The sequence below is a fragment of the Podarcis tiliguerta genome (assembly GCF_965153285.1).
Source record: "Podarcis tiliguerta genome assembly, chromosome: 3".
NCBI classification, from domain to species: domain Eukaryota; kingdom Metazoa; phylum Chordata; class Lepidosauria; order Squamata; family Lacertidae; genus Podarcis; species Podarcis tiliguerta.
Genome location: NC_139536.1, coordinates 49,436,453 through 49,462,238, shown reverse-complemented (window position 1 = coordinate 49,462,238; position 25,786 = coordinate 49,436,453). Strand labels below are relative to the sequence as shown.

The window sequence follows — 25,786 nt, the reverse complement described above, 5'->3', positions numbered from 1 at the left end:
TTCCAAACCTAATAAAACATTAAACATTTTTTAAAAACCTTCCCTACACAGGACTGCCTTCAGATGTCTTCTAAAAGTTGTATAGTTACTATGGCTCAGGGGACACATAACTCCATACACTCCAACATTTCTCCAGTGAAACTAGAGACATCCTATGGAAAAGTGGGACAGTCTGACATCAAATCAGGAACCAGGGCAGCTTCTGTAAATCCGGGACCGTCCCTGGAAAATAGGGACACTTGGAGGTCTGGTAACCCTGAATTTGTAAATGTGTCAAAAGCAATGCCAGCAAGAAGTTACCAAATAATTAATATACTCAATATACTTTCGGAAGCAACAGACAGTAGAGGGTGAGCAGCTCAATGTTGGACCTTAAGAACATTTTATATTCAAAGTTGTAACAATCTCAGTTTAGGCACATTTCATTATTTTCCAAAAAAGTGAAGTGGCAAAACTGTAAGTACTACTCCTGTTTACACGTTAGTATTATCTGTGCTTGTGTCTTATTCAACAGTTGCTAGGTTTGCCTCTCAGTGACTCAGCTCCTTTCCTCAGAATGAATTGGAAGGAGGGAAAAGTCAAATAAGGTAAGTCTCGGACAAAATGTGATATAATTCCTGTTATGGAGAACTTAAAAGCAATTTGTGGGAAAGGTAGTGGGCACTGCAGACAGAGATTTAAGAGAAACAAAACACAGAAGTGTTCCAAAGACTCATTCTGTAGTTTATTCAGATTATAGGCTCACTCTGCTTGAATTCACCTTAGTGAATACACTTCAATGAAGAGCCCTCACAGCCTGTTTATTAATACAGTTAAAAAGAAAGATGTGCCCCATGTACTAAGCCCTGAAATGGCTTGGAGACTACATAAAACAACAAAATCAACTCTATCTTAAAAGCAACAATCCGAATCCATTGCAGAATTGCAAAGTCAAGGAGAGCAACCCAATCTGTTTCTTCAGTGACCCAAAGGTTTTTTAGAGAATAAAGACCTTGGCCTAAAGATGTGAAGAGGTTTAGCCAGGAGTTGGGGTGCAATATTCCCTCCGCACAGAAATATGACTGGCAGCAATGCTGCTGACATTCCGACGCCAGCTTAAAACCTCTATTTTCCCAAGCATTTATGGGATACTATTTTGCTGCTGTTAATTGCTTGTACTTTTATGTCAGAAATGTTTATTTTGTGTTTTACCGGTATTTTACCTGCTCTTAACTTGCTGGACTGTTGTCGCTGCTTTAAATAAGAATAGTAAAATAAAGACGATAACAGTAGCAATAGTTATATTGGTGAAAGGTGAATTTAAAATGCTACTGGTGAAAAGAAAGGCAGGGAGGAAGCAAAGAGGGACACTAAAACTGCTTGGCAACATTTTACATACAGGAAGGTGCAGAGGGGGTGGGAATCAAGACCAATGCTTTATCTGCTACACTACTTTTTCCTATCTTGTACAACATAAGCTCCTCCCTCAAAAAAGAGAGAGAGAGAAAAGCAGGATGCTGCATAAAATGTTCGTTCAAAGCTGTATGATTTCTTCCAAACACAGATTTTAGTCTTTTGGTTTATTGGCAATCCAGTGCAAAATTTCTAGACTGCCAAGTCCAAGGCAGCTGATCCCTGACTGCTGAATGTCTTGCCCAGTTCCAAAGCGGACTTGCAAATCTGACTACTGCACTCTTCCTCTCAATCTATTCCTGGGATCTGATGACAAAGATTGCTTTAAAAATGAGGTTTCTAAGAAAACTCATGTGCCTGAGTCCGGACTGAAAACTACAACCCTAGCCGGTGGAATGTAAATTGCTCTTGTTCGTCTAAAAGGCTAGTGATAAATAAAATATTCATAGCTGCATTCACCACTACCACAACATTCAAATATTGTTGTGTTCTTCATAGTTTTACTTTACCAAGAACAATTGGCACTATTTTGATAACTTGCAGGATATCACAGAACTCAACCAGCGACTGTTATACATATAAGGCAAACTATTTTGAAAATAAAGGAGAAAGAATCAATGTCAGGATAAGCCTCGTTATAAATAAACATGCTACAAAACCAATAGTTATGTACAGTGCTTTTTTTCCTTAAAAAAATGTTTAGAGGTACTCTCATTTTCCTACTCATATTGAAATACTGCCCCTCAATGAGGCCAAACTTAGATTCACAAAATGTTTAGGGGTGTGCGTCCCCCTGCGTCCCACCAGGAAAAAGCACTGGTTATGCTCAGTTAGCCATGGAATATTTTAGTTCTTCTGCCCTTTTGTCAACAGGTTAGAACAAACAACTGCAACCTCTCACCACAAGCCAAAAGGCACAGCTGCAGTCACACCATGGGTTGGATCCAGATAAAGGCTGCAACCCTAACCACACTTACCTAGGAGTAAGCTCCACTGAATTTAATAGGACTTGTTTCTGAGCAGGTCACACAGTGAGCTTCATGGCTGAGTGGGGATTTGAAACCTGATCTCCCAGGTCATATTCCAGCACTCTAACCATTACACACTGGCTCTCAACACCACACCAGTATGAGGAGAACATGATTAGTGCCCACTGATAGCCTTACCCTCCATGAATTTGTCTAATCCCTTTTTAAAGCCATACAAGTTTCAGGTACTCATAATACTTTCCTGTACTACGAGAAAGGGGAGGAAAAAGTCAGGGTCAAACTAGATGTGGCATTAAATGCATTTCTGCATTTAACATACAGTGGTACCTCGGGTTAAGTACTTAATTCGTTCCAGAGGTCCGTTCTTAACCTGAAACTGTTCTTAACCTGAAGCACCACTTTAGCTAATGGAGCCTCCTGCTGCCGCCGTGCCGCCAGAGCCCGATTTCTGTTCTTATCCTGAAGCAAAGTTCTTAACCTAAGCACTATTTCTGGGTTAGCGGAGTGTGTAACCTGAAGCGTATATAACCTGAAGCGTATGTAACCTGAGGTACCACTGTACAGTGGTGCCCCGCAAGACGAATGCCTCGGAAGACGAAAAACTCGCAACACGAAAGAGTTTTCCATTTTCTGAGTTGCTTCGCAAGACGGATTTCCCTATGGGCTTGCTTCGCAAGACGAAACGTCTTGCGCCTTTTTTTAAAAAACCGCCAATGCATTCCTATGGGAAACCGTCAATACACATTGGTGTTTCGCAAGACAAAAAAACTCGTAGAACGAAAAAACTCGCAGAACGAATTAATTTCGTCTTGCGGGGCACCACTGTATTTTGAAAAATGTAGACAGAGCTTCTGGCGGAGGCTGGTGAATAATGCAATCAGAGCTGACTGGACATTGGGGAAAGTACAACGCTTTCTTTCTCTATTGCTAACAGGAAGAAAACCCATTTTCTGAAGCTAGTATTTACTCTGGAGTGGGAATCCCCCAGTGGCATCAAATGAGGGTAGATTTTTTAAAAAACTACGGTAACTAAAAATTGGGGGGCGGTTTCCTTACAGTGCAAATTGCCACTTCAAAGAAGTGGTTTTTCTATAGACAACAGGAGGCAAGGAAAGCGTTAATCTCCCCTTCGCCTGCTGTGATTCCAGCTGAAGGAGCTCACTTGAGGAGATGGTGCCACTATGCTGATTCCAGGGAAGGGTGGTTTGGTGCAACCACACCAGCAAAGTCAGGCAACGTTGCCAGTGCATCTCCACAGCAACAACTACCCCTCCTGGTAACAGCAACACACCTTCCAGGAAACTAGAGTCCACTAGTGGCTCCAGATTACCCAAGAAAGCTGTTCCAGATCCCAGTAATACTCAGTCTCCCTCAGCAGCTTCTATTTGCATTTTAAAAAACTGTGCACACATAGCGCCACATCCACTTCAGCCCTCAGAAGCCCACCGTTATGTGTTAGAGCTTGGTTTATGCCTGCAGCCAGAGACCTCTGACTTTGCTGCATCCTTAACACCATAGGCAGGATGCCCTGCATGGAACAGAGCCAGATGAGCTGCCTAAGTGAATCCCATATACAACATGATCAGCCCAGGAACTGCTCAGCCCTTGGACATCTGGACCTATGTGAATGCTTCCAGAAATTTGGGTGTTAAGGAAGCAAGAGCTGCCATCAAACTAAGGTGTCCTGGGAATGCTGTTTATACTCCTCTAGTTAAATTCTACATGGAAATGAGATGCTTTAACCAAGAGCTGCCCTAAAATATTACGCTAACATTTTTTAAAAATTTGTGCTGATCTCCTTAAGACCACAGTAAGGGTTTGTCTGCATCGCGAGAGACATAAGATGAACATCAGATGGCTACACTGATTTTTTATTTTTATTTTATTTTTTGCATTCTAGATGTGACACTTTACAGGAGGCTACCTGTCTCTTAAAAGTCTCCAGATGTTTCAGCTGTTTGTGGGTGCTCGGTTGCACCATTTTGCAACAATGCACTGGTTACAAGTTGGGAATAATTTTGGGTGCTGGTAAATACCTTTAAATTCCCAAATGCCTTGGGCCAAGTTTAACTGAAGGACCATAGAAAGGCCAATTTCTGCATCCCAACTAAACAGACGCAAGACTGTTTGAGATGTATAACATATTCTGTGTGATTGCACCAAAACTGTGGAAATCTTCAGGAAAACTGTTTGGCTCCTTTTGTCTCTATTCTACCACCTAGTCCACATTGCTTATATTTTGACCATCTTATATTTTGCTTGCCTGGTTGAAATTTTAGCAGCTGATTTTGCCACTGGAGTTGTCTAATCTTAATGACAAATAAAAAGCTGATTTTATTGAAATTATTATTATATTATTAATATTTTGCTTTTTTATAATGGTGCAAGCACTGTTTTGACAGTGGAAGGATAGGATACACAAAATAAATATTGCACATTTTTTAAAGAAGTTAATGTTGTCCTGCTGCAGTAGAGACTACATTCATTTTAAACATTTGCTTCATTTAGCTAATGCCTTCCTGTTCTCATAGATGGCTGATTTCAGACACTACTTTTAATCTCATATTTAAGCTGAAAGAATCATTCATACTTGCAAATATCCAGTAATAAAAAAGCAGTAATATCTGAACATCAGATATTCAGCCGAGTCTCCTTGGATTATTTGGAGCACACAAATCTAACTAGTAATAAGTTCTATGTATATAAACTAGTTATGTCATTGAAGTTCATCATAAACAGCCCCTAGTTCAGTATATGAATTTGTCCAGTCCATCATGTTTGGCTTTATTATGAATCAAATCCTGTTCTTCTCCAGCTCAGAACACTAAGAGAGATTCTGTGTGTGCACCATCAGCATTCGGCAGACCATCGTTCAGTCGTCTGCTTTGTTGCATGTGCAGAAAAGCAGAATTCAGGATGTCAAAATTATACGGCATGGGCTTGTTAATATAATAAAAGGCAAGGAGAGGAGAACTCATTGTGATGTTATGTATGAATTAAGTGCTGTTGGCCAGAGATACTTAAGAACCACACATGTCCTTAGAAAAAGTCAATTTGCTTACTAGCAGATTATACCCTCTATTTACCAAATACTGTAAAGAATTACAACAGCAAAGCTTTGATCGGTTGCTCCAATCTCCAGCCTTCATCTATTCTTTTCCTGTTGTTACATGCAAAGCAAGAAGGTTTTTGCAGTCCCCCTGCATTTTTGCAATTTCTAGAAATCCTAGCAGGGTTAATAAATAATATCACCTGTCTAAATTAAACAAAACTAGGGATATACGTGCCCCACGTAGATTGGAAATTTATGTTGGCAGACATTAATTGGGTTGAATAATCCCAATGTCATGCATGTTGGAGCCTAGTAAGTATTTTGTCTCTGTAAAACACAAGTGTTTTGTATGTACAGTGGTACCTCGGGTTACAGACGCTTCAGGTTACAGACTCTGCTAACCCAGAAATAGTACTTTGGGATAAGAACCTTGCTTCAGGATGAGAACAGAAATTGTGCGGTGGCACAGCAGCAGCGGAAAGCCCCATTATCTAAAGTGGTACCTCAGGTTAAGAACAGTTTCAAGTTAAGAACGGACCTCCGGAACGAATTAAGTTCTTAACCCGAGGTACCACTGTATACAGCAAATCATTTTAGGATAATCCATAGTGGTACTATAAAAGAGAACACCCCCTCACACACACACACACACACTCAGATATTGTGGCATCCTATATACTTCAAATGGTTTACACAATTACACTTTCACAAAATTAGCAAACAGAATTATTTTTCCTGTCAACTGAGAAGAAAGACTTTTAAATATGCTTATGTAAAAATAAGTGTGGCAAGCCAAGCATTCTAGGTTTAGTTCCATGATTTTACAGTAGCAATGAACGCACATGAATCTGCAGTGGATACACATAATATAGGTGCACAAGCTTTATCTGCTCTCTGAAATGAGTACTTGTAGCATTCACTGGCACTGAGTGCCGTGCAGACACTTGTTTCACCACTGCCCAGCATTAGAGCTGAGCTGACGCATTTGGAGCTTGAATCCTCCAGCCTACAAAGGACCAACAGCCATTGAGGCTTTGAAAAAGATCATCTGGACCATGCTCAATACCTTGGCTGCAATGGAAGTGAGTCGGAAATTAGGTGAGCAGAGCAGAGGCTAGGCGATCACTCGCTAATTAAACATTTGCAAATCTGAGGAAGTATGCTCATCAGTTCTACTTTGTTTCCAAATAAAGGTGTCGTTGCTAACATAATGTACTTTTGTCCGCCATTACATGAGGTTTCTTGACAAGCAGTGGTTTTGAAACCATCACATTTGCACCGCGCCAGTGTTCTCCGTGAGCCTCCATGTTCACTGCAAGCAACCCAGTAGTGTAAATAGCACTTCACTTGCAATCTAGCTTTCAGGTCTCTGTTCAATGAAGGAAGGAAGGTTTTCTGAAAAAATTATTCACTTCCAAGCAACTGAAAAGAAAATAAACTGCATAGAAAAATGCACAGACGGTTTGGGTATGCCTGCAAGTGACTGGACTTGTTTTCACAGACAAATAGTTTAGGATTGGAAAGGATGGCTTTCATTAATTTTGATGCTGAAGGACTCTAATACAGAGGAAGAACGAAAACCTTCCAGAAGCCCCTTCAAAGCAAATGGTGGAACGCCATGACTGCGTCATTGTGAAAATGTTTGCAGAGCACACCAAGAACTGGGCTTGATGCAATGAAGACAGACGAAAACCCACATCATATCACCCCCCAGAAACACATCCATGGAGGACACTGAATCTCCCAAGTCTTGATCGGCTTTGACAGCATTTTGATCCTCAACATTTTGAGAACAAGGACAACTGACTCCATATTGGATGACATGCATTCCCTCTCTTTCGGCTCCAGTCTCAGGTTTTTCACCTGCCAACAAGGCAAATGCACCGTCTCAATTCTGCCGTGGGCAGAAACACATTTACAGTCCACGGGGGACACACAATCTCCAGCTTGCTCTTCACAACCGTCGCTTGGACCACTGACCCCCCAACACACCCCAATCCCTCCTCTGCATTGTAATGACGAGCCCTTCAAGACTGTGCCTTGGCTTGGAGTGAAACCTAGGCCCCAGAAAAGCAGAATAAGCACCAAAAGAGAAAGAAAACGAGCAGGTGAACTGAAAGAACAAACAACTGCAAAAGTGCCTAAGAGATCAAAGGAGGGCAGGGCTGATCTGCTTTCCCACACCAGCTGCTAAAGTGCATGGCAGCTCCCCACACACAAGGGGGGGGGGGATGCAGCAAAGGAAAAACCCACAACTTTCTCTCAAGTGCGATGCAAGTACAATATTTGCAGCAATCGGCATCTTGCAACTAGCACCTTGGCAGAGATGGAGGATTTGCCAAAGGAGGAGGTAAGGAGACCCTCCACCAGTCTTTTCCCCAGAGAAATGCACTCTCACTCGCCAGCTACCCCCACTCCCACAACACCGCCAAACATACTGATCTCCATATAATATTTTCCCAATGCTCCAGAGACAGACCGAAAGGAGCACACCATATGCAACTGAAATAAAAGGGCTGGGGAGTGAAGAACGATTGATCAGCCACCCTGCAGCCCCTCCTCCCATCACTTGATCAGCCAATCAATCAATCAATCAATCAATCGTCCCTTTTGTTTCCTCTCCTGCCTTTTCACCCCTTCACTCCCAAAAGTTCAACAGTACCCCGAGACACACAATAGAAGTATATATGCAATCACAGAGACTCGGCTAGAGGGAATCTGGCCTAAATTTGACAGTCGCCAGCCCAACTCAAGCAGCTGGTGGGGGACCTGATCGGCTCAAAGATGCATTCCTATGCTGGGATCCCACTCTTAATATTTTCCCCTGGCAGGAGAACCAGCTTTCCGCCCCCCTCCTACCTTGCTCTTCGCTGTCCCCCAACTGGGTTTTGGGTTCCTCCTCGGGGAGGCCGGATCCTCCACCCTCGGGGGTTTTGCGTTTCTTCGACATCTGGACGGGGCTTGGGAGTAGAGTTTCCTTCCCCCCTCGCTCTCTTTCGCTCGCTCTCTCTCTCTCTCCAGGGAGATCGGGAGGGAGAAAGCGAGACACACGCGCGCATAACACACACCGCCGCGGATGGAAAGGAATCGCTGCTTTAAAAGGGGGAGAGACTTTAGAGTGGCTGGAGAGCAAGGAGGAGGCAGGGTCTAAGTGGAGCAATCCTACAAATCACAAGCCCATCCGCGCAGCCCCACGTCGAAAGAGGGTTGCCTGGTTATGGGATCTGCTCCCCACCCCCCTCCGGACCACAATTATTATTATTATTATTAATAACTAATAAGTGGAGGTGCGAAATTCAGAAAGTGGCCAACTGATCATGGAAGGGGGGGTGTTAGAAATTAAGGGACGCTGCGTAACAGCAATAGGGAAGTCCTTCTAAATATATTAAAATATACATATATATTAGGGACGGGGTGCAGCGCGAAATGTTTCTAAATGAACCTCAATGAAGGTGAGGAGGACTTGCAGAGAGAGAGGAGGAGGAGGAGCTATTAGCCTGAGCCTCACGGGGCTGCAAGGGGCCCGAGTCGCCTGCAGGGGGGGCGCTTTGCTTTGGGAAGCGGCGTGGGGTGCGCGGAGCGCGAGTCCTAGCGGATGAAATTCACACCAGGGGGCGGAGAGGGACCAGATGATCCTTCCAGCTGGAGGAAGGGGGGCAGTGAGCAGGAAAGCCGGATCGGGCGCAGGGCGCGTGGGAGGAGCCTGCTCGTTCCTCCCAGCTCCGATCCCGGATCCCTTCGGCTTGCTAGCGCCGAAGCACGCTGCCTAGGAGAGAGCCAGTCCCCTCGAAGGAAGTTGCGCCAGACTCTTAAGGAATCGTTGCGGGCAGCCGGCGCTTCGCAGCTGGCCACCAGGAGTTCACGCGCAACTCGACTCTTAATCACGCGCGCTCCCCGGTTACGGAATCTGGAATCCCAGCAGTCGGACAGGATCTGCGTCCTCTCCCGGTCTCTCCCCACCACCACCCGCACCTGCCCCAAATGCCTCTGTAACCCTTTCCACTCCAGGCTGGCCCGATGCAAAAAACGCACGAGCTGCTTTGGCAGAAGCTGCTACACTTTTTCTTTCTGTCTCTTTCTCCCCGCCAACCTTCGCGGCTTTTCTACCACCTGCTCTGCCCTCCGAGGCTGCTGCGTTCTCCACGCCGCCTCCCCCGCCCCCGCACTTCACGGACACTTACCCTCCAAAACTGCGCAGCGAGCTTGATCTCGGTTGTTTCGCCCTCTGGGGCAAGTTTGGAAGAAAGGGGTTCAGTCCGGAAGGCAAAAGAGAGACGAAATCGGGGAGGACTCGCCGCAGAAGTGGCTGGAAGTTAAGGTCCCCCCCACCCCAATTCCCAGCTTTTGCTGGTACAGACAGTAAGAGCAGCAGGTGCCCCAAGGGAACCTGGACGCCCCAAGGAGGGAACCCCGCGCTCGACAAGTCTTGCTTTAAGACATGTTGGCTGGTTGGTTCCCGCTCCATCCGTTGCCCCGAAGCTTCTGCAAAGCCCTTTTGCAAGGCAGCCACCCCCAAATCGACAGAGTTCATGGTTACTTCTTTTTCTCCTCGAAGAAAGAGAGAAAAAGAATCGGGCTGGCTGATCCCTCTCCGGTCCGTCTGTTAGCGGGCTGCTGGTGCCCAGGATCTCTAGGCGAAAGACTGCGCGCCTGGCTGGAAGTTGCAGAGTTTTTCTTGAGCGCGAGAAGGGGGCTGAGGGGTTGGCCGCATCTCACGTCCAAGAGGAGGCAATGACGTCTGTAGCTCCATTGCTATAACAGCGCCAAGGCTGCAATTGGCATTTATTGAAATGATAAGGGGCGCTCGGGCGTAAGCAACCTGCACCCTTTCAGCAAGAGACTTGGAAGCCGAGATGATTTGCAGCAGCGCTCACACCCTTCCTAAAACAAACGTAAAACAGTTTGGAAAAGGCTTGGAGTTGGGGGAGCGGGGGGAGAGAGAAGGAGGGAGGGATCTCTGCAGTCGCCGACGCTGCTGTGGAGCCACAAAAACACGATTCCTTACGAGAGACCCACAGCCGGCTGAGAACTTGAACCTGATGAGGCCGAAATGAAGAGAGGCTGAAAGTGATCCGACACCCAGAGCGCCCTTTCTGTCTCTTTCCAGGTTGGGAGATGGGGGAAATCTCCCTAATATTAAAATTTAGCCCTTCTACTCACAAGGGCTCAAGGCTCTTTATTAGTTGCTCAAGAGGCTAGAAATCCAACAGGTGAAGCTTTTCCCCATCTAGGAAGCTGGTCCCTACTGAATCTACGTCACGTAGTTTGCCCGGAGGAACGGCGCAGCAGCGATCCCCAACTCTCCCCCCCTCCCCATATTGTGATCGGCTAAATGAGGGGAAGGGGTGGAAGTAGCTCAGAAGGTCTTGGGTTCGATCCTCGGGTTGGGTTGGGTTGGGTTGCCTGAAATCCCGGAGAGTCGCTTGCCAGGCAGTGTGGGCAATAGTAAGCTAGATGGGCCAAGGATCTGACTGGCATAAGGCAGCTTTCTTTGTTATAAGGAGCCATTTCTGGCTACCAATGGCCCCGTTTCTGGCTATGGATCTGCGGCTGCAGCAGGGTGAGGAGGAACGTGGCGAAGCTTCACAGGTGTGTGACGCAGGTGGAGACGCTTCCGTTACTCTGTACTGGCGTACGTGTATGTGTACTTTAAAAGGCATCGCAATTCTAAATCCACGTCCCTGGACGCACTGCAGAAATAAAGAATACACACGTGCCCCCACCAAATGCCATCTCAGCCAAGAAGAGGGAAACCAGAAAGGTAACCTCCACCCCCGGCCGCCCCACCCCCTCACCAGGTCCTTCGTCATTCCCAGCTAAAGTACAAACTCGCGCTCTCTCACGCGCCGCCGCCGCCGCTGCTCTCCTGCTCTCAAAAAAACGACAGCTTGGAAAGATGTTCAATAACCCAAAGAAACTGCCTGCCAACAGCACGCTGCTCCAGGATAGGAGCAAGCCCGGCCGCATCAGCGCTGCCCAGCGCTCCCATTGCACGTCGCGGAATCAAAACACGCACGCAAGCAGACACGCGTTCTCCACTGCAGAGCACTCCCTCCCCCGCCCCCCAAGCGGGGCCACTCTGGGGAATCGCTCCTCCGCCCCCGCTCCTTAAAATCCGGAAAAAGCATGGCATTCTGTTGTGGAATGCGTCCGTGGCAGGCGTGGGTCCATAAAGTCTAGGGGCTTGGGAGGAACACACACGTATCAGCCGTGTTCACGCCTTAAGAGTGCGACCCTAGACATGTCTACTCGGGAGGAAGCTCCATTAAGTTCGATGGGACTTCTGTCCAGGGAAGTAGGCATAGGAGGGATTTCAGCCAAAGTCAAGTGTCGGGTTGGAGACCAGAAAGATAAAGCTACCTGCACTTGCATGGAAAGAAAAGGGCCTCTATATCACATAATTGTAGAGTTGGAAGGGAGTCTGAGAGTCATCTAGTCCAACCATGTGCAATACAATAATCTCAACTAAAGCATCCATGACCGATGGACATCCAACCTCTGCTTAAAAACCTCCAAGAAAGGAGAGTCCAACACCTTCTGAAGGAGTCTATTCCACTGTCAATCAGGTCTTACTGTCAGAAAGTTCTTCCTGATGTTTAGTCGGAATCTCATTTCTTGTTACTTGAAGCCATTGGTTTGAGTCCTACCCCTCCAAAGCAGGAGTAAACCAGCTTGTTCCATCATCCAGGATCAGTCCTTTATATATCTGAAGGCCCCAGTTTCAATCCTTGACATCCCCAGGTGGAGCTTTGTCCCCTGTCTTAAACCCCTGAAAGCAGCAGACAATCAATGTCAACAATACTAAGCTAGATGGTTTGACTCTGTATTAGGTAGCTTCTTATGTTGGAAGGGCAATTTGGGGTGGGCAATGTTGTAGGAGGGATGCTTGGCTCTTCAAGTAGGAAGCTTGGGGTCCTTGTCCTTCTCCCTGCCAAGGACCTAACTACGAAGACAGCCAAATGTTGCCACAAATATCGCAGAAGCATGGATCTCAGGCAAAACCATCTTCACTCCACAGCGTTTGGGTCATGGAAGAAAGGAAGCTAATAGAACATTCATTGCCCACCAGCAGACTGCAGAATCCTGGATCAAATGTGTAACTACATTCCAGAGCTGTGAATACATTTACCTGCCACCTGCACCCAAGACATATACCCTCACCCTCTGTCTGTGCCATAAAGTGACAGCATTGTTATTCTCTCTCTCTCTCTCCCTCTCTCTCTCTCTCTCTCTCTCTCTCTCCCTCCCTCTCTCTCTCCCTCTCTCATATTATCATGCAGGCCCCATTGGGCAGTGAAGGCAGGTTGTACAGCAGCAATGGCCAGTGCAAGTGAGTGAGAACAGAGGGACTCTGAGAGGGGGGAAGAGGAGGTTTAAATAAGGACAGAAGTTTGTGTAATGCAGAGATGGGAGAAACCAGGAGGAAATTGGTCCCAAGTTATTTATACAATGCCTTCCTAAAGTATAGTACAGTGGTACCTTGGTTCCTGAATGGCTTAGTTGTCGAACAAATCGGCTCCAGAATGCCACAAACCCAGAATGAAGTGTTCCGGTTTGCAAACATTTTTTGGAAGCCAAATGTATGGCATGGCTTCCGTGGCTTCCGATTGAGTGCAGGAAGCTCCTGCAGCAAATCAGAAGCCATGCCTTAGTTTTCAAATGGTTTCGGGAGTCAAACGGACTCCCAGAATGGATTAAGTTCGAGAACCAAGGTACCACTGTATAACAACATAAGTACAAGAACCCAAGAAAACAAATTAATAAAGCGTACACCCAATATATTCTAAGCCCACTCAATAGAAAGAAGTGGAGCAGTGTGCCGTGTGTAGTACAGAGCTTAACTTTTTTCTCAAGGGCTTGGGCCCTTGTCTTGGGCCTCGTACATGTTGAGCTCCCTTAAAAGTACTGTACTCCAAGCAGCCTTGTAATTAAACTTGCAGTTTCTTTATACAAAGGGCCACCCAAGCAGGAATCAAAAGAAGATGTAGACATCGATCTAGAGCCTTGATAGATTCATAGTGTCGGGATTCCATCTGAGTCAGGGGGTGTCAGGCTGAGCTCAAGATTACTTCCTTAGCAGCTGCATTGCACTGCTGGCTCATGTATAACTTATGCTCAACTGAGATAGTCTCCAGACAGGAAGGTGTGTTAGTCTATTGAAACACAAACAACAAAGAGTCTTGTAACACCTTAAAAACTTAACACATTTATTATGGCACAAACTTTCTAGGGCTACAGACCATTTCAACAAGTGCATGAAGTGTCACCCTAAGTTTTGGGCCTGGGGATTGTAAACAGTGAAATCGAAAAGAAACGAAATGCAGAAAAGTACAGAGGATGATAATTACATATTTAACTGTGGCCATTCACACACACACACACACACACACACACACACACCAATTTTGTCTGTAACCAAGACATCCTGGTACAGAAGGCCAAGTAATACATGTGGAGTGATAAAAACCCATTGTGCTGATTCATTGCACAACTGAGAGCACTGAGGCTCTTGATATATTGTAATTCAACCATATCACATTCCAGTCTCTCTTTCCCTTTTCTTTGTTACAGAGTGGACACCTTAAGGTTCATTACAATGTGTCTAGGAAGGTTAAAGTGTTCCCCTTCTGGGGCTGTTGGTTTTTTTAAAACCATTGCAATTTCTTTTCTTTTTTATAAATATTTTTATTGAATTTTCATTTTTTTACATTTCAAAATAAACATCTTACAAATCTTAAAATATCCTATCCTATAATATCCTTCTTCTCCTTCCATGGTTCAAATTACATACCAGACATTCCTGCATATTTTACTACAGTATAACCATTCAAACCAATTTCCCACTTTTGTATCATTCAAATATTGTTTGTTCTGTTGAATTTATCTTAATGCTGCCAGCGTTTTCAGCTGTGTACAATTATTTTCCATATATTCAATAAATATTTTGCACTCTCCTTTAAATATATGTTCTTCTTGTTCTTTATTCTGTGTGTTCTGCAAGTTCTCCATACTCTAACATCTTAAGCTGCCAATCTTGACATGGGATCTCGCTCACTTTCCATTTGGGGGCTAATAGAACATGGGTCGCTGTTGTTGCCTACATAAATTAACTTTTCTGGCACCTGTGAATTTCTGTCTGGGTTATTCCCAACAAAAAGGACTCTGGGTTTTTTTGGAGGGTAGATTTAAACATTTTTTTCAACTCATCACAAATCATTTCCCAGTATTATTTTACCTTTCTACATGCCCACCACATATGAAAAAAGTTCCTCCCATTTCTTTACATTTCCAACACATATCTGATTCAGCTTTACACATCTTAGACAACCTACTCAGAGTTAAATGCCATCTATGAATCATTTTCAAATAATTCTCTTTCAGAGAATAACACACGGTAAATTTCAAATCTCTTTTCCAGAGTTTCTCCCAGAGGCTTAGGTCTATATTGTGTCCTATATCTATTGACCAGTGTGTCACTGATGCTTCAACTAGCTTGTCTTTTGTTGTGTAATGGGATGTCTCTCTCTCTGCTTCCCGTGTGCACCCCTTGAATCTGTTCTAGGGGTTCCCCCAACCCTCTGGAGCAGATTTGGGAACGGGATATGAAGTATGCGTGAGGAAAGGAGAAGGAAAGTCTTCTGCTGTGCAAGTGGAAATCAATGCATTGACACAACTTGTTACTAGAATGCCATCTATTGTCATGCACATATCTACTCCAGATACTAAGAGCAAGATAAAATTACCGTATTTTTCCGTGTATAAAACTAGGTTTCCCCCCTAAAAAATAATGTCAAAAATTAGGGGCATCTTATACACGGATACACCTCCTCCCCAAAAATAGGGGGCGTCTTATACATGGGGCATCTTATAGACAGAAAAATACGGTAAATCACAGGCCAGATCTGTCCCCAGGGATGGTGGTGTGCTTGGGGGATGTTCCACAAAGCAGGTATAAAGAGAGCCTCTTAATGGATTCAGAATCAGGCCTCAAATAGTTACTCCAGACCCAGTGGCATGAAGTTGAAGGCTTTGCAAAATTCATACCAAGGCTGTGATTGCTATTAATATCATGAATCAACCAGGGTATTCCTTAGCTTTTTGTCTTCTAATTCTTGTCTCATCACAAGGCCCTTCCATAAACACATCTCAATTTGCAAACTCTTTATTTTAAATCAAAGGAGCTGGTGTCAGTCTGACTTACAAAGAGCACTTCATGACGTTATTTACTGGCTCAGCAGGACTGACTGCACCATACTTTAAAGGGCATAAGATTTAAAAACCAGACAAGAGAGACAAACAGCAGTGCCTGGCAATCCCTGTTCTCAATTTAAGACAGTGCAGAGACGCATAAGAAAACATTCCGCCCAGGGGCAGATGAGGGAAACGTTCAGACACAAGCCAAAGACTGAAAGATGATATACTACCATGTGATGTCATACAGTGGTACCTCAAATTACGAACTTGATTCGTTCCAGAGGTCCGTTCTTAACCCAAAACCGTTCTTAACCTGAGACACTCTTTTGCTAATGGGGCCACCCGCTGCTGCTGCACCACCGGCACGCGACTTCTGCTCACATCCTGGGGCAAAGATCACTACCAGGAGCACCTACTTCCAGGTTAGCGGAGCTTGTTACCCAAAGCATTCGTGAGGAGGACGATACATAACCTGAGGTTCCACTGTAGTCTCCTTCACCCAAAGATTAAGATCCCAGATCTAAACAACTCAGGATGCTTTCTAATGAAATAGTTTTTTGCTCATTTCGGGCAAGTTTAATCAATATGTCTGACCCCTAGGAAGCAGCAGCACCAAGAAAAAAATATATAAGAGGCACGGAAGGGGCAAAGTGTTTGCGGGAGGCAGCTTTGGTCCACAAGTCAGATTTCTGAAAGAGGAATAGTGGCTGATTTCACGTTAATGATCACATTTTTAAAATTCTCTCTCTGAATGAAGCTCCATTGATTTTGAAGGGTGTGTAAGCACCCTTAGGGTTGCAGCTTGATTTTAATTTCCAAGCTATGATTCTGTTAGCCATTTGCATGTAGTTTCCTTCAATTAATAAGAGGGGCCCATCTGTGTGTGTGTGTGTGTGTGTTGGTGGTGGTTGCCTGCCTGCCTGTCTGTCTCTTCTTTCCCTTCTCGGGTGCCACCAGTGCACCTGCATTCCACCTGCTGATTCTTCGGCTGGTGGCAGCCAAGCAAACTGCCATGCATGGTACAGCTTCAGTCTACAACAGCAGCATTAAATCATCCTTGCTACTTAATGCCTCTTCCTAGAACAGGGATTCCCCAGTTGTGTGCTGTGAGAAAGTAATCCAATAATTAAAGATTCCCATGAGTCTCTAATTCTCTCCTCCCCCCCCCCCACTTCCAGAGGAGGCCACCCACCACATCTGGCCTCTTTCCAGTCTGCTTTCATTGGAGGTGGGTGATTCTTCTATGTCTCTGTACTGGGTGTGATTAGGCCAGTCAATCACTCCTCATGCAGGAGGCGAGCACAATTGCCTGCCCTCAAGGGAACCATGCCCAGAAGAATGAATCATGCAGAAATTCACCATGCTGGTGGGCTTCTCTAAGGGCAGGTTGTTCTTACTCTCTCACACTCTCTACAAAAGGAGGAGGGAGGACGTCCAGATACTGCTAACTACCATTCTCAGGAGGCCTGGCCAGCATGGATGATGGGCCAGAGGTCCCCTACCCCTTCTCTAAAACTAAGTCTTCACAGGCATGAAAATGTGTGCCCTAAAATTTAAATTAGGAGTAAAACCTTGGGAAATGATGTCCAGAAGGCATTTTCCTCCACTTCCTGCATCTGCTGGTGAAAGCTACTGGGACTTTGTAGCCAAAGGAAGTTCGGTTCAGTTTGTTTCCATACATTTTCATCACATTTCAGCTCATTTATCATTATTGTGGTGCTAACCTTAATACATAACCCATACCTTATGTTTCTTGTGACTGTGGCCACATATTTGCAGCGGCTGACTTTGGGCTCTCCAATTTCAGTAGTGCCCTGTGTGACACTAAATTTTTTTTGGGGGGGGGGCATCTCTCACACTCTGTTCTACAGCGTTGTTGTGGCACCCCCTCAGCGCAGCACCCAGTGCGGCCAAATTGGCCTCGCTACCGTAAAAGCACCTCTACATATTTGTTTGCTGCATTTCCACAATTAGTTTATGTACCCATTTTGCCCTGACCCAGGATGCAAAACAACACAAGGACTGTGGAAGCTCCTTGTCCTGCAAGGAATGAGAGGCAATGTGGTGTAGTGGTTAGAGCATTGGACTAAAAGCTCCACTCAGCCATGAAGCCCACTGGGTGACTTTGAGGCTTGGGCCTTGCCTCTGCTATTAAAGGTAAAGGTACCCCTGCCCGTACGGGCCAGTCTTGACAGACTCTAGGGTTGTGCGCTCATCTCACTCTATAGGTCGGGAGCCAGCGCTGTCCGCAGACACTTCCGGGTCACGTGGCCAGCGTGACAAGCTGCATCTGGCAAGCCAGCGCAGCACACGGCCTCTGCTATTAGATGCCTGCTAAACATGGCACTATTCAAACAGGTTTCTGGAATATGAACTTATTTCATTTACTGATGTTTTCCTGTTGCTTTCAATGATGCTTTTATTAATTTTTTGTTATTGTAATTTTGTATGGTGTACACCGCCTTGTTGTACTGTAGTATGAAAGTTCAGTTTATAAATATCAAAATAAGATATTTAAATAAAAGACTTCATTTACTTCAAAATGTAGGAAGCCAGCTTTGTTTTGTTTTAGGGGCCCTTTTGCTTATTCTCTTATTCTCTGGAGTGCGGCTCAAGACATCTCCCCTGAAGTCTTTGCCCTGACAGCGCAGGTGGGCCAGAGTACACATTCATTATTCTAGAAAGGGTTGTCTGCACAGGCCTCCCTGCACATTCTAGAGAAGCGTGCAACTTAACAATTCCAGGGAACTCTTTCAGGGCCTATTTTGGAAACCAAACTGTGTTCCTGGGTTTCTTGTAAAGGAAAGGTAATGACATACTAGCCTGGAACAAGTCCTGTAATTAAATTAAAATTCCTCACAAAAACGGAATAGAGGAAGAATTCGTGCCAATAATCTAGAGATGTGTCATTTGAAGTTTCTTTTGGCTTACGATATCAGTTTCTTTGACAAACGTGTTTCCTCATCCACAAAAGAATTCAAGGTATTTGGAGAGGGCAGGATGGAGAAATTGTTCGGATGTAGCCAACATTTATTGTCACCACAATCTGCCATGTGTCTTGTCAAAACAGCTAGCCATAATTATGCAACAATAGTTACCTTCATTACTATTATTTTTTAAATGTCAGTTTGTTTTGTGCGCGACTGCAACTCAAATGCAAAAGAGGTGCCAATTTTAGATGCTGTGCTGTGAATCTATAGACCAGATTTCTCAAGCACAATGATTTTGACTGATGCACAAAGGGAACAATACATTGCCATTGAAAGTTAGTTGTGATCAAAAGTAGTTCATTTCCATTATTCCTTTTCATTAACTGGAGCAATGGTATGACATCAGAATCAGCCTAATATATGATGGCTGGACATTCTTTAGGGCTGATTCACACATCCTTTCACCAGGCGGCTGCAGCACCAGGGACCCACTTCCTCACGTGAATGCACCATCACAGATCAAATGCCAGAGGAGACGCCACAGCTCAAGGTAGAGCACAAGCTTTCCATGTGGAAAGTCCTGGATTGAAAACCCATAGTTAAAAGCATTTTAGGTATTAGGTGGTGGGAGAGACTTCCTTGGGCTGAGATCACACAGAGTTCTTTTGTTGTTTGTTTGTTTGTTTGTTTGTTTGTTTGTTTGTTTAGAGAATGGCCATTGCTTACAGGTAGAGTACAGTGGTACCTTGGTTCTCAAACTTAATCCGTTCCGGAAGTCTGTTCCAAAACCAAAGCATTCCAAAACCAAGGCGCGCTTTCCCATAGAAAGTAATGAAAAATGGATTAATCCGTTCCACTAACTTCCGGGCTTGCTGTGTTTGGGTTCCAAGTTGTTTGAGTACCAAGGCGTTTGAGAGCCAAGGTACCACTGTATGTGTGTTTCCTGTAGGAGGTCCCAAGTTTAATCCCCAGAATCCCCAGCTAGGCTGGGAAGGTTACCTGTCTGAAACCCTGGAGAGTCGCTGCCAGTTTCTATAGGCAGCACATACTGAGCTAAAGGTATCAATTGTCTGTTTTGGTATAAGGCAGCTTCCTATGCTCACCACATATAGCATCCCAAATACGTTAGAACGTAAGAACCCATCTAGTCCAGCAAGCTGTTCTCACATTGGCCTGTCATATACCTATGGGAAGCCTGCAAGCAGGATATGAACGCAGCAGGAAAAGGAATGTGAACAATCCAGAGGTCAGTCAGTGTGAGGAATGGTACAGGATTAAATTCAGCATCACTGGGTCCCATGTTTATAAGCATGTATAAGCACACCTTCCCTAGGGAGGCCAGGTGAGATAGAGGCCAGGTCTCCTGGATGTTTAATAGTTCTGCAGAAGAGCAGAAATTCCCTCTTCTGCACAACTATTCAAGGGCAAGGTTTCACTTGGCCACCCCAGCCCCAGTAAATTTCCATTCGTGTCCTGAGAAGCGAGAGGAGAATTTTATATTCAGAAAGTTAATCCTCATGGAAAACAACATCCCTTAGTGAGCACAGCACACATGACAAAAATCATTTGGGTATTTAAAAGTCCTGAGTAGGAAGTGAGGCATTGGTGAATTATTTTAAAGGCAGCTCCATGGCCCAAGTCCCCATTGACTTCATATGTTTAAGCTATGGAACTGTTTGTCTCTTCTCTTCTGCCAAGAGTTACGTTGAGGAAATCAGATAATACACAGCACTCAGAAGCTTCCCATGGGCATCTGGTAGGTCACTGTGAGAACAGGATGCTGGACTAGACGAGCCTTTGGCCTGACCCAGCAGGGCTTTTCTTACATCCTTGTGACAGGATCCGCCCCGCCCCCCATCCCGATGCTTCTGAAATTCTTCTTATATGGATATCTTCTGAGAGTTTGGGAATTACCTGGTTTCTGTTTGTTCTTTTCACTTCTTTTCTGTTTCTTCTTTACTACTCATAAGGTGTGTGTGGAATTCAATGTTGTGATTGTTCCATCAACACAAGGAATTTGACTCACCAGACAGAATGCTGTTCTGGGTGTTCTTGCAACCCACAACCCCTCCCCCCCCCCCCCGCATGACAGTTTCAGGGCCATGGGGGAAGGAGAAGGGTGGGGAACTCTGTTACACAAGTGGAAGTTCTTGCACAGAGCTTTTATTGACAGGACACATTACTGTAGTTGAATCAATTATCTTCATTCACAAAAAAATGAAAGAACAGTAAACCATAACAATGTGCAACCAAATAAGTGTTACTTAACAACCATCAACATACCCCATTCTTTTCTGTTCTGTAACCTGGTCTTGATTCTGAAGTGAAACTGACGCCTTAGGAATTCACACTCTGCACTCATAGCGTCCCATCTTTTTCCTGGGGTTTCTCTGCCAGAGTCATGGGCATAGCCAGGATTGATTGGGGGGCAGGACCTCAGTTAGATATCTTTATTTATTTACTTGATCTGGGGAGGGGTAGCTGCCCCCCTGTCCCCCCAGCTACTCCCATGGCCAGAGTTGCATAATACTCTGTCATCATAGGCTCCTCTGGGTGCTAACCCTTGCTTGTTTTTGTTCTTCATCTGCGGCACACTACTGTATGCATGGCGTTCATGCAGAAAAGTGTGCCGAAGAGAAAGTGAATGGGCCTTCTCACCGAGGTGGGTTTCCATTCATATTAGAGCCCAACTGAAAGAACATATTAGAGACCTATTTCTATACAACTATTAAAAGCGCCTTTGACCCTCTCTCTGGCAATTTGTTGTGGTGTGCATGGGGATCTTCCTGGGCACCCAGATTTGTAAGTCATCTGTGGTGAGAATGCTAACCTACACCAGGGTGAACTTAGATTCCACTTCCCTTCTCATCCTCATTCTGTTCCATTCCAATGCACATGTACCACACGCAAATCAAATTGTGCATGAAATGCTCAAAGGCCCCTTTGGGGAAACAATCGGAATGGTGTCACTGCAGGATAGGCAGTGGGGGAGGGAGAAGAATTCATAAATCAGTTGTTCATTCTGGCCAGTGAAGCTTTTAACATTGATACTGCAGAATCTGAAAATGCCAAAAGAAGAGCTGCTGCCTTATCTGAAAACACCAGCATGTTCCCATCTGAACTCATGAGGAGAGTAGATGTGGTTATGCCTTTTATCTATTGCAGTGGTTCCCAGTGAGCTAAGTAATGCAGACTCTCTGTTTTTCAAAAGCCAAGCCATGGACCCCCTACATTTGAAAATGCTGATATATCTATGGTAGTTTTTGTTATGTGAATAGTGACAGAGACCCCTGGGTGGAATACCCTGAGGTCTGCAGACCACTAGCTGGAAACCACTGGTCTACTGCATTTATATCCCTCTATTTTCTCCAAGGAGCATGGTTCTTCCCCTTCACTTAATCCCTACAACAGCCATGTGAGGTAAATAAGGCTGAGAGGTAGTGACCAGTCCAAAGTCATCAACTGAGCTCCGAGGCCAAGTGGCAATTTAAATCATAGTCTCCCAGTTCCTAGCCCAACCATTACTCCACACTGGCTTTCAGGACTGGGGTGGTCCTGCTTTAGTTTTAGGCCCTTGGCGGTTGGATGCCCAGCTGCAGATCATAGAATTGTAGAGCTGGAAGGGAACCCAAGGGTCATCTAGTCCAACCCCCTGCTATGCAGGAATGTCCCATGTCCATTCGCAGGGACATTCGCAGGGAAACCAAAATGCTTGTTTACAAAGCTATTGTACTACCAACCTTACTACAGTGGTACCTCAGGTTACATGCGCTTCAGGTTACAGACCTCGCTAACCCAGAAATAGTGCTTCAGGTTAAGAATTTTGCTTCAGGGTGAGAACAGAAATCGTGCTCCGGCGGCATGGTGGCAGCAGGAGGCCCCATTAGCTAAAGTGGTGCTTCAGGTTAAGAACAGTTTCAGGTTAAGAACGGACCTCTAGAACGAATTACCGGTAAGTACTTAACCTGAGGTACCACTGTATATGCTTGTGAAACATGGACCACTTATAAACAACATCTCCAACTCCTTGAAAGATTCCATCAACTGCGTCTCCAAAAAATTTTACACATCACTTGGGAAGACAGGCAAACTAATATCAGTGTACTGGAAGAAGCAAAGGTCACCAGTGTTGAAGCAATGATTCTTCAACATCAACTTTGTTAGACTGGTCATGTTGTGCGGGTGCCTGATGATCGTCTTCCAAAGCAACTACTCTATTCCGAACTTAAAAATGGAAAGTGTAATGCTGGTGGTCAACAAAAGAGGTTTAAAGACTGTCTCAAGGCAAATCTTTAAAAATATAGTATAAACACTGACAATTGGGAAACACTGGCCTGTGAGCGCTCCAGTTGGAGAACAGCCTTTACCAAAAGTGCCATGGGCTTTGAAGACACTCGAACTCAGGACGCAAGGGAGAAACGTGCTAGGATGAAGGCACGCTTGGCAAATCCACACCGTGATCAGCTCCTGCCCAGAAACCAATGTCCCCACTGTGGAAGGATGTGTGGATCCAGAATTGGCCTCCACAGTCACTTACGGACTCATTGTTAAAACTGTGTTTATGGAAGACAATCTTACTCGGCTACGAGTGATCGCCAAAGAAGAAGTATGCAGGAATCTTTTGTCCAATGTAGGGCTCGAACCCACAACCCTGAGATTAAGAGTCTCATGCTCTACTGACTGAGACGCCTCCCGCCTCACCAAGTGAACCAAGCCTGCTGCCTTCGCTCATCCAAGCCCAGGCTGGCCTCCCCTGCAGCCTGCTATCTGCACCCCACCCTTCCCTTGGATCCCTCTTCCCGGGACTCTGCTGTCTCCAGAAGCCAGGACACCCCTCCCCTCCCTGCCCAAGCCTGTCCCCCACCCACGCACCCCAGGGACAGATTGGGAGCAGCCGGCCCGGCCCTGCTCTCCGTGCCTGGCCCCTTGATGCAGGCTGCGGGGCTCGTAGGCTGCGCGCCTGGTCGGGGCTGGGGGAGGGGAGGCGCAGCGGCTCTGGCTGCGGGAGTGAATGGAGAGGCGCCTGCTCCCCCCTCCCCTCGCGCGCTCGTGTTCCATTCACCCAGTCCTGTCCCTGCTGCTGAGGCTGCTGACGTCAGCGCTGCCTGCGTCAATGCTTGCCTCAGTGACACACGTGCGGGCTTTCTCCCTCCTCCCCCTGCTGCTTTCTTCTGTCTTTTTTCTCAATGAGAAGCCTAATGGGATTTTTATTATCCTGCTTATAAATCAAACCATTAGGGCAACTTGCTGCTGCTGTTGCTGCTGGCACGTTGAGAATCAACGATGATCCCCTTTCTCCTTTCTTTTCACCCCCCGCACCACCGCCCCCGCTCTCTTTAACTCTGTATTTCTGGGTAGATTCTGGAAAGAGAGAGAGAGAGAGAACGTTTCTTGTGTTCTCTTGGTGCCTGCCATACCACACGGCGACTCTGTGTGTCTATATTTATGCGGGATAAAAATACACGGGCAGAGAGGACTGCGGCGAAACTCTCTTGATTTACCCCCCTCCTCGCTTTTTTGTAAAGGCTTCTGGCTCGATTTCTCCTCCTGCTCGCTCAGGAACAAAGCCCCACGGGGCAAGCTCATAGGAATAAGCACAATCTCGTCTTCAAGAAGGCTAGTGCCAGAATCCCTTTGCCCCACCATCAAACTTCCCATCAGGGGTACCAACTTGAATAAAATCTGGGGGGGACGCAAGTAAGCCTCGTCCCGCATAATCGATCGCATGGTGCGGTGCACGCAGACTATTTGAATGGCAGTTCCCATCAACAGGGGGACAACTCCCTCAATATTTTATTGGGGGCAAATACCCCTCGGCCCCTAGGAATTGGCTCCCATGCTCCCCATTGTCACATTCTTCAAGCAACTAAGTAGATTTAGATAATCATCAACAACAACAAAAGGAAAGCTATAGGCAAGTTTGAGCATGGCTGCCTGTTGTATATTTGCACTGTTCCTGCAGCAGCCTTCAAGGCCAATGGAAGGGTTTGAGAGTCCCCAGTTCTGTTTGAGTTTAGTGGAACCCGGGGCTAAGGATGTGTCTGCATTGGGGGCAGATTTTCAGGAGGAGCCATTTTGGGCAGGGTGAAGCTGAGCTCCCAACACCCAGGTCGCTGCAACTCGATGCCCCAACCCATCTCTCATGCTCCATCCTAAATCATAGTTGTGGCAGCACCTGCAGCACCCCCAAGGCTCCGTGCCCAGTGGCACACTCCCCTAAATCCACCTCTGGTGGCAATGCGATGACGCCAGGGCTATGCAGGTACACCAGTGCAGCAAATCTGGCACAGCAGCTGCTGAATCTGCCCAGCCATAATTTCATTGCCTTCCTGCCTCATACAGGTCAGCTGCCTCTATGCCTCTGTCACAAGGGTGACTCCATTCCACCACACCAGCAGCTTCTGAAAACTGGGATTTTGGATCCACATGAGAATTGCACTGATGTGTCACATACTAATTTATTTAATGATTTGTTTGTTTGTTTGTGTAATTCATTTATTGGATTTATAGCCCACTTTTCACTGTGTGTCTCAAAGCAGCTTGCAAGAACAAAACCACATACAGAATTTACAACATAGATTGAAACATCAGAAATCAGAAACATTAGAACAATCTTTGTGGTGCAAAGGCCTCCTGAAATGACATTACCTTTTGTGATGAATCCAGGTTTACTTGCAGGCACAGGGTGGGGAGGAGTGGAGATTATAGTGCTAGCATGACTGGCACAGCTAAGTTACCGTAATTTGGAGAGCCTTCCTTGGGCCAGTGCAGAAATACAGGCAACTCCCCATTTATGCAGGGGTTACGCTCCAAGGCACCGTGCCTTGGAAATGAAAGCGTGTATATTGGGAACACCATAAAAAAGCCTGCAAATACCCCAATGGCTCCCTCCAAACTTCCTTGCCCAAACCTCAACTCTCCACAGGCCTCAAAGGTTGGTACAAAGGCTTGTGGGATTGCTAGACGCTGTTTTCACACCATTTTTGCCATTTTCGTGCCAATTCCAGGTTTGCAGCAATGCACACATGTGAGGTTTCATGTGCCTTGAATGTGCATAAATGGGGAGTTGCCTGTACCCCGATTCCATTACAGCAAATGGAGAAAAATGAATGTTCATATTGCTCACGTGGGTGACTAGCTAATGAGAATAGATTCTAAAGCCCAGTAGGCAGAAGCAGCTCATTGGATGGGGCAGCCCAGCTACCATAGCTTTCTGCCAGGTTGGGTTG

General features: G+C 45.7%; 1 protein-coding gene across 13 annotated transcripts in view; it reads right to left on the bottom strand.

The window, feature by feature from the left end:
* PDE10A (phosphodiesterase 10A) overlaps positions 1 to 10,457 on the bottom strand; it is a 186,784-nt gene extending 176,327 nt beyond the window's left edge. For 4 of the 13 annotated variants that reach the window (XM_083434046.1, XM_083434064.1, XM_083434061.1 and 1 more), the window contains exon 1: positions 8,293 to 8,873. In XM_083434046.1, coding sequence (XP_083290172.1) covers positions 8,293 to 8,383 — 91 coding nt within the window. In that variant the 5' untranslated portion in view covers positions 8,384 to 8,873. Of the gene's footprint in view, positions 1 to 8,292; positions 8,874 to 9,614 lie in introns of those variants that run through there. The other 9 variants (XM_083434067.1, XM_083434048.1, XM_083434051.1 and 6 more) reach the window with 5 other exon arrangements.
* Between the last annotated feature and the right edge of the window lie 15,329 nt (positions 10,458 to 25,786).